Genomic DNA, 11,557 nt, shown 5'->3' with positions numbered 1-11,557 from the left:
CCGAGAATAGACATTCCTGATCACCCATGGCCATATATGAGGGAGATGTTAAAAATTGTCGCAGTCTAAAAGGACTCCTGGCAAATGTGCTGAGTGTCTACAGTGTATTTTGTATTAAAGTATTCAGCACCACAGGGCCATCTCTGTGTATGTTCCTATTGCACACACCTTGACTGGCACAGCAGGTAAGATCTTTATATACACAAATAACAAGCATATACACAGTCAAAATATCCAGTCATAATGGTGACATTTACCAAGACTATTCAAAAACAGAAAGCTGTCCTTTTCCAAGGTATCAAACATATCTAACAATTTTCATACACAGATACAAGAAATAGACAGTTGCTTTAACTTACTATTCATTTACCATATGCTTTTATGTGTGAGCTCTGACATTTACTTAAGTAAAAGGTAGCCATTAAGACTACCTGTTGGACCTCACATCATATTAATACCAAAATACACTATAGAAACTGCGCATTTGCCAGGAATCCTTTTTGACATTGACAATTTCAAACATCTCCCTTTGAATCCTCCATAAGTTTTGAAAGGTTGAAAAAAATTATTTTGAAAAACACTTGTGTTGTGATTTTTTTTCTTTCTCAAACTTTATTGTACTACCTCCAATTCTAACAGCCTTTTAGTGTACTACCTCCCATTAACAGCCTTTTAGTGTTTCCCAATCACATCACAGTGGGTGATGGCATGAAGCAGTTTGTGGCGAAGCACGTCGATGCTGCTGTAGTTGGGGAGCTTCAGCCTCTCAAAGCAGGTTTCAGCAACTGGGTAATATTCGTCCGCGTGCGGCGTGTACGGACGTGTTATCCTCAGACGCAGTTTGGAATGACGTCCTCTGGGAAGTCTGTCAGTTCCTGTGAGGAAAGCTGAACGAGAACAGATACATTTCTAAGAGGTCTGGATTGACAAACAGTTGGATATACAGCTTGAGTGTTTCTTCTTTCACTCACTCAGGAAATCTTTCTTTTCCTTCTCTGAAAACTCTGTGAAAACCGTCCAGAAGTTTTTGATGATCTCATCTGTGGTAGAGTATCCTTCATATTGTGCGTTCTGTTGTGAAGAAATAACATTTATCAATTATTTGTTTGTTGGTCTGAATGGTCACCAAATATGTATCATATCATGAAGTCAGAGTACACAAGTTTGAATCCCAGTACAGAACGTGACAAAGCGACACTGATGAGCAGCCTGACTACACCGTGTACATGTTAATAATATGTAAGTTCAGAGCATCTGATTGGCCCAACCTTTCTCAGCTCCTCCCACTCGTACTGGTTGTCCCCATGGAGAAGAGTCATGAGTTCTTCAGGAAGGAACATTTGCCACACCAGCAGGGGGCAGCCTGTCCGGAAACCAGCCCTGAACCTCTCAAACTGGCGCCCAACAGATTTGTTGAACACCATGTCGACATACAGGTCCACATATTTCTGCCTGTGGGTAACAAGGATGCAAAAAGCTTAAAACTAAGGGCAATGACATTTGCTGGTCAATTTCTGTTTGATTTAGGCCTAGCCTATATTATTTTAATTATCAATGTTTTAAATAACATTTGACTATGTTCTGTTGGTTACCTGTTGACTTTAGTGACTGGTACATTTCCTCCGTTTGGAATGAGGTCCTGGCCCCCGTACTTTGAAAGATGACAAAATACTAATGTAAGCTTATTTTCATTCTGTACATAGTTACTGTTAGAGCTGACATTGATTTTGTACTCCATTTCGTTTAACATGCTTTGTGCCTCCATATCAAAGATGCAGGACTGTTCCTAAACAATCAAATTAAACGGTGGAAGAACATTTCTTACATGACTACTGACAAACTAGAGAATGGCTGTACGTAATTGCAGCTCTTACTGTGAAGTCTAAATACAGCAACTCTACAACTTCTTCATCTTCCATCAGCAGCTGTTGTATACTCCTGAGTAGAAAAGCATGCATCTCAAAATATAAACTGTGACAGTTTATCATACAGACAGGACTTGTGCTAACATAAAATTCAAGTTGAAGAGAAGTACGCATAGAAATATTATCTAGATAGATAACATTGATAAACAATATGTACATATATAATCAAAATATATAACATGCATTATCGAAGGCCTTAGGCATCCAGAGCCTAACTAATAAACACATGAAAAGTCTTACCGAAATCTGATCTGTATCACAAATGCAAATGAACGGAAAACCTTACGCTGCGTTCACACTGCAGCGTTTTTTAACGCTCTGCATCGCTTGCCTTCCCACAGTACACCACGCTCGGGGGCGTGTTAGACAAGTTAATACAGAGTTGTAGTTCTCTAAGGTCACTGTTGTAGTCATGGCCAAGCGTGCAGATTTGGGTTCATGTACTCACAATATCGATCAAAATACCACTTTTACACAACATTTATGTAAGTGCAAGATTTTACTAGTGCAAGATTACAGTAGAATACATGTTACGCCACCGGTCACTCAACCAGTCGTTTGTAGGCTGGGCTAGCAGTGGCACAGAACAGTCACGTAATGTGACGAGACTGAATTTAAAAGTAGGCTATAAAAACACACTAGGAACAATGACGACATCGGCAACCATGCACCATGCATTATTAGTTTAACCCTTGTGTTCTCCTCGGGTCGTTCTGACCCATCAGTCATTGTGACCCACCGTCGTATTGCGACAACTTTACCGCATACAAAAACAAAGTGAAGCATTTTCTTTTAACCGTCGGGCTGTCTCAGACCCCCCACATTGCGAAGGTTAAAAGAAAAGTATTTTTATTTGTTTTTGTTTTGGGTAAAATTGGGTAAACACAATGATGGTTCGTTATGAACCTTTGGGTCATGTGACCCGAAGGCAGCACGAGGGTTAATGTAATCTTTAAATTCAGGCTCGTCACATTAGTAACTTTGTTCTGAACAGAACTGGGTGTGCAGACACATACGAAAAGTTTCTCCTCCATCTTGAAATTGTGAAACCTAGAAATGTTTATCATGACCAAAGGTTGCTACGTTACAAGAAACAAGAAAACAATCCGATTGGCCAACGCTAGCGTTTTCACGCTCCTCATTTACATAAAGTTGAGAAAATCCAACTTGCAACGCTCCGCTCCGCTCGCCTTCCCACAATGCCCTACGCGAGCGTCAACGCCTGGTTTTATTGAAAATGAATTGGAAGCCGACGCCACGCGCCGCCCGCTCCGCTGCAGTGTGAACGCACTGTTAGCGTTTTCTTCTGAGGTAACTTCCTACCTTGCCTCTACGGGAGAGAGCTCCTTCAGGTCGTCCAGGGAGGGAGGGAGACCCAGCAGCTTCTTGAAGAGAGCCATGGGGAAGCATACGTTTAGCAGACACCTGTTATACAGCGCCAGCCCACATATCACACCCAGCAGGTAGGCCTTCTCAGTGTTGCTGCCGTCCTAAACACAGATCACGGAGGGAAGTCATTTGAGGTGTTCCTCTGAAATGCACTGTTTGTACGTCACTTCGGGTAAAAGCATAATGTTAATTATCTGTTTAGAGGCTAACCCTAACCCTATGTATGACTTGAGTGAGTAAAGGATGAAGAGTTACATCGACAGGGAACCAGGCCAGGCCAGAGTGTTCGTTCACTTGCAGAACCTTGGATTCTGGTTGGAGGAGTTCCTTCGCCAGGAGGGTGTAGAACTGGAGGGACACCCCGCCATAGTCCTCTCCGTCCTCCTCTTGGAATTTCACCTCAAAACAAATGCTTTTATAAGCTTCACAAAAATGGCTGCATATGTTTTGTTTATGTGTTTGCACTTTGTGCCATCGAATTTCTGGTAAATGCACAGCTGGCCTACCGCAACAGATACTGAAAATACAATTCTCAAACTGTCTAAAAACGTACTTGGATGATGACACAAATTCCTAGACATATTCATACAGGAAAACGCCAACACAATACTTACTACCAAAGGACTGTTGAAATTGTGGACTTTTTGTTGAAGATATTTAAAAACATCGTGCAGTAGGGTCTCTCTGCATACAAGTATTTGAGAATGGAAACATTGTAGTAATGGATGCCGGCACAACTAAAAAATAAATAGTATATTAATATTCAGGACTGCAGCTATAATATACCATTAATTATGTATATTGTGTACAGTAAGCTTACAATTGATATTATAAATAACATATTTGTGTGTATTTATAGTAGTTCCATAGTTCTTATTTTGCTTACATTAATGTTGTACTCCAGCTTGTGCAACAAGCATTTTGCTTCCATGTCAAAGATGCAGGATTGTTCAAAGTAATAAAGAAAATTCAGCTGGGGGTGGGAATTCGTTTAAACAAACACATTACAAGTCTAGAGTTCCCAATAAATCAGTTTGTTTATTCAGAATATAATTGTATTTGTTCTTCCCTTACCTTAAGGAAACTAGGAAGCATGTCAATCATCTGAAAGAAGAAGAAGCAGTCCAGCATTGACTTAATATAACAGCCTCTAACACTTAAAACGAGCCATTTGTCTTTGAAACGCAACAGTTTGAAAGAAAATACGGGACTGAAACTAGAGACGTCTTTTGATACTCACACCCTGAATCAACGACTTGATTTCTTCAATGTGGAAATTGCTGGATGCCATTTTTATGCGTCGGTTGCCATTCACCTGTGAGACAGGTGAGACACGATGAACAGGTACGTAGGTAACAACAGGATACAGGTTCAAATCCCCGGGACATGGATTTGGAATACATTAATATTCTTCTTAAAAATGGATGGTTTATAAATTCATAATCTTAAATGAACAAACACAAGCAGACACAGTTCACGTCTCAGAGGCTGCAGCAGATAGTCACCTTGTGCAGTTTCATGAGTACACCTATGGTGATGCCCAGGTTCTTGTCAGGGTCACAGTCTCCGGTTAATAAACCGTTGAAGTATCTGACAGTGAGGCAGTGGAATATTTTCACCGTCGTCCTGAAGAAGGAGTAGGGAAGCTTCAACCACAGACTGTCTGAAGGAAACACGGAGAGGTTATGAACACTGGTGTTGATGACTTCACTTTACCTACACTTTACGCTCTCTACTCGATCTCTACGTATTATTTAACTGCAGATCAAGAGGTTGCAGGTTCAAATCCTACCTGTACGTTGCAATGGATAAAATCATTGGCTATATAAATACATTGTTATTACTATTATCAGACATTTGATGTGGCAGATCAAGAGATGGCAGGTTCAAATCCCCTGTGTGTCCCATTGGGTAAAGCTCTGTACCGAGGAGTGTGTGTGCGTGCAGGAGGGCGTCAGCGACGGCCAGCGTGGCTTCATTGGCTCCTGTCTTCCTCTTCACTAGAACCCTGAGCAGCTCAGGCAGGAGCAGGTACAGCCTCAGAGCCTCCACGCTCAGGGGAACATCCACCCTCACAGCCTCCACGCTCAGGGGAACATCCACCCTCACAGCCTCCACGCTCAGGGGAACATCCACCCTCACAGCCTCCACGCTCAGGGGAACATCCACCCTCACAGCCTCCACGCTCAGGGGAACATCCACCCTCACAGCCTCCACGCTCAGGGGAGCCTCCACGGTCACGTCCTCCACACTCCGAGCCTCCACCCTCAAAGACTCCTTCGGGAGCAGGGAAGGGATCAGGGTGCTCAGGACCACCTCCTCCACCTGCCGGAACAGAAACCCCACCTCACAGCTGTCAGCCAGACCCTAGTAACCCCACCTCACAGCTGTCAGCCTGGCCCTAGTAACCCCACCTCACAGCTGTCAGCCAGACCCTAGTAACCCCACCTCACAGCTGTCAGCCAGGCCCTAGTAACCCCACCTCACAGCTGTCAGCCTGACCCTAGTAACCCCACCTCACAGCTGTCAGCCAGACCCTAGTAACCCCACCTCACAGCTGTCAGCCAGACCCTAGTAACCCCACCTCACAGCTGTCAGCCTGACCCTAGTAACCCCACCTCACAGCTATCTGCCAGGCCCTAGTAACCCCACCTCACAGCTGTCAGCCTGGCCCTAGTAACCCCACCTCACAGCTGTCAGCCTGGCCCTAGTAACCCCACCTCACAGCTGTCAGCCTGACCCTAGTAACCCCACCTCACAGCTGTCAGCCAGACCCTAGTAACCCCACCTCACAGCTGTCAGCCAGACCCTAGTAACCCCACCTCACAGCTGTCAGCCAGACCCTAGTAACCCCACCTCACAGCTGTCAGCCAGGCCCTAGTAACCCCACCTCACAGCTGTCAGCCAGACCCTAGTAACCCCACCTCACAGCTGTCAGCCTGGCCCTAGTAACCCCACCTCACAGCTGTCAGCCTGACCCTAGTAACCCCACCTCACAGCTGTCAGCCTGGCCCTAGTAACCCCACCTCACAGCTGTCAGCCTGACCCTAGTAACCCCACCTCACAGCTGACAGCCTGACCCTAGTAACCCCACCTCACAGGGGAGGATGTTCCGGCCCTAGTAACCCCACCTCACAGCTGTCAGCCTGGCCCTAGTAACCCCACCTCACAGCTGTCAGCCTGACCCTAGTAACCCCACCTCACAGCTGTCAGCCTGGCCCTAGTAACCCCACCTCACAGCTGTCAGCCTGGCCCTAGTAACCCCACCTCACAGCTGTCAGCCTGACCCTAGTAACCCCACCTCACAGCTGTCAGCCTGGCCCTAGTAACCCCACCTCACAGCTGTCAGCCTGACCCTAGTAACCCCACCTCACAGCTGTCAGCCTGGCCCTAGTAACCCCACCTCACAGCTGTCAGCCTGACCCTAGTAACCCCACCTCACAGCTATCTGCCAGGCCCTAGTAACCCCACCTCACAGCTGTCAGCCTGGCCCTAGTAACCCCACCTCACAGCTGTCAGCCTGACCCTAGTAACCCCACCTCACAGCTGTCAGCCTGACCCTAGTAACCCCACCTCACAGCTGTCAGCCTGGCCCTAGTAACCCCACCTCACAGCTGTCAGCCAGACCCTAGTAACCCCACCTCACAGCTGTCAGCCTGACCCTAGTAACCCCACCTCACAGCTGTCAGCCTGACCCTAGTAACCCCACCTCACAGCTATCTGCCAGACCCTAGTAACCCCACCTCACAGCTGTCAGCCTGACCCTAGTAACCCCACCTCACAGCTGTCAGCCTGACCCTAGTAACCCCACCTCACAGCTATCTGCCAGGCCCTAGTAACCCCACCTCACAGCTGTCAGCCAGACCCTAGTAACCCCACCTCACAGCTGTCAGCCTGACCCTAGTAACCCCACCTCACAGCTGTCAGCCAGACCCTAGTAACCCCACCTCACAGCTGTCAGCCAGACCCTAGTAACCCCACCTCACAGCTGTCAGCCAGGCCCTAGTAACCCCACCTCACAGCTGTCAGCCTGACCCTAGTAACCCCACCTCACAGCTGTCAGCCTGACCCTAGTAACCCCACCTCACAGCTGTCAGCCAGACCCTAGTAACCCCACCTCACAGCTGTCAGCCTGGCCCTAGTAACCCCACCTCACAGCTGTCAGCCTGGCCCTAGTAACCCCACCTCACAGCTGTCAGCCTGGCCCTAGTAACCCCACCTCACAGCTGTCAGCCTGGCCCTAGTAACCCCACCTCACAGCTGTCAGCCAGACCCTAGTAACCCCACCTCACAGCTGTCAGCCTGGCCCTAGTAACCCCACCTCACAGCTGTCAGCCTGGCCCTAGTAACATGTGAGCGCGTTGATTGAGCACATCACCTTCGTTAAGACTTTGTCCTTTGTAGCTAGCTTCTGGAAGGCTAGCCTTGCGTGGGACAAGTCCAGACCAGACTGTGCTTCTGAGGTTTTGTAGTGTTTGTCATAACTAAAACAGAAATGAATTATTATCCTCATGCATAAATAAAAGCATGTTCAATATCAGTTAAAAAAGAAAAGAAAAAAAGACTGAAAAGTCCGTCTTGTGACGTATGAAGATTGTTGGAGAAAAAACGAACTCACCTTTTGTCAAGGAAGCTTCCATTCAGACAGGCCGGAGAGGAGAATATTTTGGTGATTTCCCTGCATGTGTAAAAAATAACTCATGAGAATAAAGAGAGTAAATAAATACAAATTTTATATAATGTAAAGGAAATGTCCAGTTGATCCTGAACTTGAAACTTGCTGAATCAAACTGAACAAATGACCCGAGTTGGTCAGACGCACCTCTGGATGTTGTTCCATGAGTCTGTCTCTGACACCCATCTGTCAACCGTGTCCTCGCTTAGCGTGAGCATCATGTCCCGACTGCAGGAGACTTTATCAGACTCTGACTCTTCACCCTGTGGCTACAGACATTGTTAAACACCACATTAAGTGATATACTCACAAAGTTATATTAGCTTGATTTAAAGTTGTGAGGACTGTTGTTAAACTGATATTTGTGTAATTACCTGGGTGATGGAACACTGACTAAAGGAGTGATGACCGCCGGCAAATATCCCCTGTACTGACTGGGTCCCTGTATAGGGTTAGGGTTAGACATGGGGATCACAACAGTTATAACATGTTATCCCCTGTACTGACGGGTCCCTGTGCTGCGTGACATGGTGATCACAACAGTTATCACATCCTACCATGTTATTTCACTACCATGGAAATCACACCTTATGTGTGTGTAAGGGTGTGAGTGACTGTGGACATGTGAGTGTGTGTGGTCGTGTGCGTAGGCGGAAATCCCGGGCGGGGACAAGGGGGACACGACTCCCCCATCCTGGGAAAAATAGGATTTGTCCCCCCCAATAAATCACTGTAAACATAAGGACATTTAAATAATATTAATAATATACATTCAGCAGACGCTCTTATCCAGAGCGACTTACAGTAAGTACAGGGACATTCCCCCTGAGGCAAGTAGGGTGAAGTGCCTTGCCCAAGGACACAACGTCATTTAGCACGGCCGGGAATCGAACCAACAACCTTCTGATTAACAGCCCGACTCCCTAACCGCTCAGCCATCTGACCCCCCTATACATTTAACTTATTACAATGTAGGCTATGTGTTACAGTAGTAATTTTGGTGTCCCCCTCAAGAATTGCTATTGAGAAAAATTTAATGGAATTGTCCATTCCAAAATTGATAGCAGATTTTTGCCACTGGACGTGTGTGGACCTGTGTTTGCTTGTGTGTTTAAGTAGCTCTGCAGTACCCTGAGGCAGCTGTACTTGTAGAGGCACAGTCTGATCCATCCTCACTACATTTCCCAGCTGCCCTTGCTCTCCACGCCCAAACGAGTAGATCTTATTGGAGGATCTTACAAACACTAACGTATGATGTCTGGAAAAAAGCAAAGTGAAATGCAGCAGTATGAACATGACTGTGGACAGAATGACAGAATGTTAGTGGCAAGTTGGAGTGTTGAGCTGTGTTTGACATGAATCAAGAATCAAAGCAATTTGAAAAACATTTAGCTGACCTTCCACAGGCTACCTGGGTGACCTTTGCCCCCCAGAGTTCCCCCACCAATCGGGGTCGTTGTTCATCCCGGAGAGAGATGTGCCCCAGCTGTCCATACCGGCCCGAGCCAAACGTAAACACCACACCTCCCTAACAACAACAAACAACAGTAAACAGAAACAGGAAATGACCACATCTTCACAGCATAATTTCATTACATTTACATTTAGTCATTTAGCAGACGCTCTTATCCAGAGCGACTTGCAGTAAGTACAGGGACATTCCCCCGAGGCAAGTAGGGTGAAGTGCCTTGCCCAAGGACACGTCATTTGGCACGGCCGGGAATCAAACCAGCGACCTTTTGATTACTAACCCGATTCTCTAACCGCTCAGCCACCTGACTCATGACATCATCTCATGTCATCACAATACATTTCTCTTCTTACTGTATCCACTGCAGATAGGTTTTATCCATGTGATCTAAATATTTGAGTTTTGAGTCGGAACTGAGGTGTAGGTGGTGTGTTTGGTGTGTTGAACCCATCGGTGTGTCAGGACAGACCTTGGTCAGGGCTGCTGTGTGTCCTTCTCCACAGGAAATGAAAACGATCTTCTTGAGACTCAGACAGCGTACAGGAGCAGGACTGTGTCTGTCTGGAAGTAAAACAGTCACAAACCTTATTGTTATTCTTCTTCACACTGAATAACTTCACAGTTATTCACAGTTATTCAGCTAAACGTTATTCAGCTCAAAAAAAAACTAGCAACCTTGACTTAAATGGTATGGATAACTCCTACATCACCCAGGGGAGATGGTGTCAAACTGAGACTGAGAAATCATCAACCTCTGTCCTTGTTTGTCTACCGGAATTACATACTGCATTTAATGACGTTAGATCACCTCCAGGTGAACCCCTACCTGCTGTGTCTCCCAGGCCCAGCTGACCGGCCTGGTTGTTGCCCCAGCCGAACACAGCCCCAGACAGGGACAGAGCCAGGCTGTGCTGCCCCCCAGCGCTGATCTGGGCCAGAGGGATCCCACACAGGGAGGTGAGGGGCTGGGGGGTCAGAGAGCTGGGAGCCCCCCTGCCCAGACCCAGCTGACCCCGACCGTTCTCCCCCCAGGTGAACAGCTGGCAGTCTGGGGGGAGACGCGCACACACAGGCAACACAATTACATCAAACTATATTTGATTGTTTTTTTTATTACAGTGCTACTACTGGCACATGGGTACAGCTGAGAATACTGTTGGGTATTTATGGCTTAAAATTGCCTGAAGTAGGTTGATTAGTTAGATGTGTTTTACCTTCTGTTAATGCGAAGCAATGCTTCTGTCCACAAGCAACTTGAATAATTTTCCTCTTCTCCAAGATTCCCACAGGTCTAAGAAATAACAACAGCGGGAGAATACATTCCTGTAACTTGTTGAAGATCATCATACCTAAAGGCTTTGGAAGTTGATCTTACTATAGGCGCTTACCGCGGAACAGTAGATGTGGCGTCCAGGTACAGAACCCTGCCCGCCTTGGTCAGTAGGACAACATGGGCATTCCCACAGCTCAGAGAATGAATATTTTCATTGAAATCCACATTTCCTTAAAAAAACAAATCCCGAAAGAAATGTCTAAGTAATTTTACGTTTATTAAATTATTTTGATGAAGTGATGTAAATGTATTCTAAAGCTACTTACTCAGTTTTCCAGTTACTGTTTTCCCCTTTTCTTTAACCATCCGGGCGACCGCAACTTTTCCATTGTTTCTGATAAACGCGACTAACTGATTACCGGCGGACAAGTGCGTAACCTGTGAAATGATGCGAGTGAAAACTGCGCTGTCAAGGGAATTTTGTTTGTCCAAATCTTTTGGCTTGTCCAATCCAAACCCCCTGCGTGTATTCTCTCCCCATGAAAACATAGCGACAACGTTTTACTCGCCTAAAAATACCGATATAGTAGTTGGTCCTCTGGCTGGTCCTCTCATATGAACGTCAAGCCGCCGTCCCGTAAGGAAACTTAAACGTCATAAAGCCAAACAGAAACGAAAGACAGAAACGAAAACGATGCTAAGTATCGCTTTTGCTTCCCTCAAAAGGAAACTGGCCTCGTGCCATCAATGGTCAGGCCATTCAATTTGAGTCCATAAAACACACACACGTTTGAAAAACGAGCTTTAAACTAGCCTATGTATAG

At 46.2% G+C, this 11,557-nt stretch overlaps 1 protein-coding gene across 3 annotated transcripts; it reads right to left on the bottom strand.

Moving 5' to 3' along the window:
* Positions 1-181: 181 nt before the first annotated feature.
* LOC134034408 (probable E3 ubiquitin-protein ligase HERC3) lies at positions 182-11,550 on the bottom strand. Of its 3 annotated transcripts, XM_062478966.1 has the most exons (25): positions 11,313-11,550; positions 11,060-11,171; positions 10,849-10,963; positions 10,675-10,751; positions 10,287-10,508; positions 9,930-10,021; positions 9,387-9,517; positions 9,120-9,247; positions 8,364-8,431; positions 8,137-8,258; positions 7,933-7,992; positions 7,693-7,798; positions 5,240-5,639; positions 4,820-4,977; positions 4,555-4,629; positions 4,389-4,418; positions 4,201-4,287; positions 3,929-4,051; positions 3,570-3,713; positions 3,249-3,415; positions 1,875-1,938; positions 1,593-1,651; positions 1,269-1,452; positions 972-1,071; positions 182-887 (listed from the first exon to the last, which is right to left on the bottom strand). In XM_062478966.1, the coding sequence occupies exons 1-25, from the start codon at positions 11,346-11,348 to the stop codon at positions 673-675; spliced, it is 3,075 nt and encodes a 1,024-aa protein (XP_062334950.1). In that variant the 5' UTR covers positions 11,349-11,550; the 3' UTR covers positions 182-672. The 3 variants fall into 3 exon arrangements, with proteins under 3 accessions (XP_062334950.1, XP_062334949.1, XP_062334948.1); XM_062478965.1 differs by having other exon boundaries at positions 8,137-8,252; positions 11,060-11,550; XM_062478964.1 differs by having other exon boundaries at positions 11,060-11,549.
* Positions 11,551-11,557: the final 7 nt, after the last annotated feature.

The sequence above is a fragment of the Osmerus eperlanus genome, chromosome 14 (assembly GCF_963692335.1).
Source record: "Osmerus eperlanus chromosome 14, fOsmEpe2.1, whole genome shotgun sequence".
Classification (NCBI taxonomy): Eukaryota; Metazoa; Chordata; class Actinopteri; order Osmeriformes; family Osmeridae; genus Osmerus; species Osmerus eperlanus.
The sequence above is the reverse complement of the archived record's forward strand: the minus strand, read 5'-3'. Positions and strand labels throughout refer to the sequence as shown.

Coding starts and splice junctions, on each gene's coding strand:
- LOC134034408 (XM_062478964.1), bottom strand. CDS start 11,282: ATGTTTTCATGGGGAGAGAATACACGCAGGGGGTTTGGATTGGACAAG. Junction 10,964..11,059: donor AACAGTAACTGGAAAACTGA/GTAAGTAGCTTT, acceptor TGTTTTTTTAAG/GAAATGTGGATTTCAATGAA. Junction 4,419..4,554: donor TCAAGTCGTTGATTCAGGGT/GTGAGTATCAAA, acceptor TTCTTCTTTCAG/ATGATTGACATGCTTCCTAG.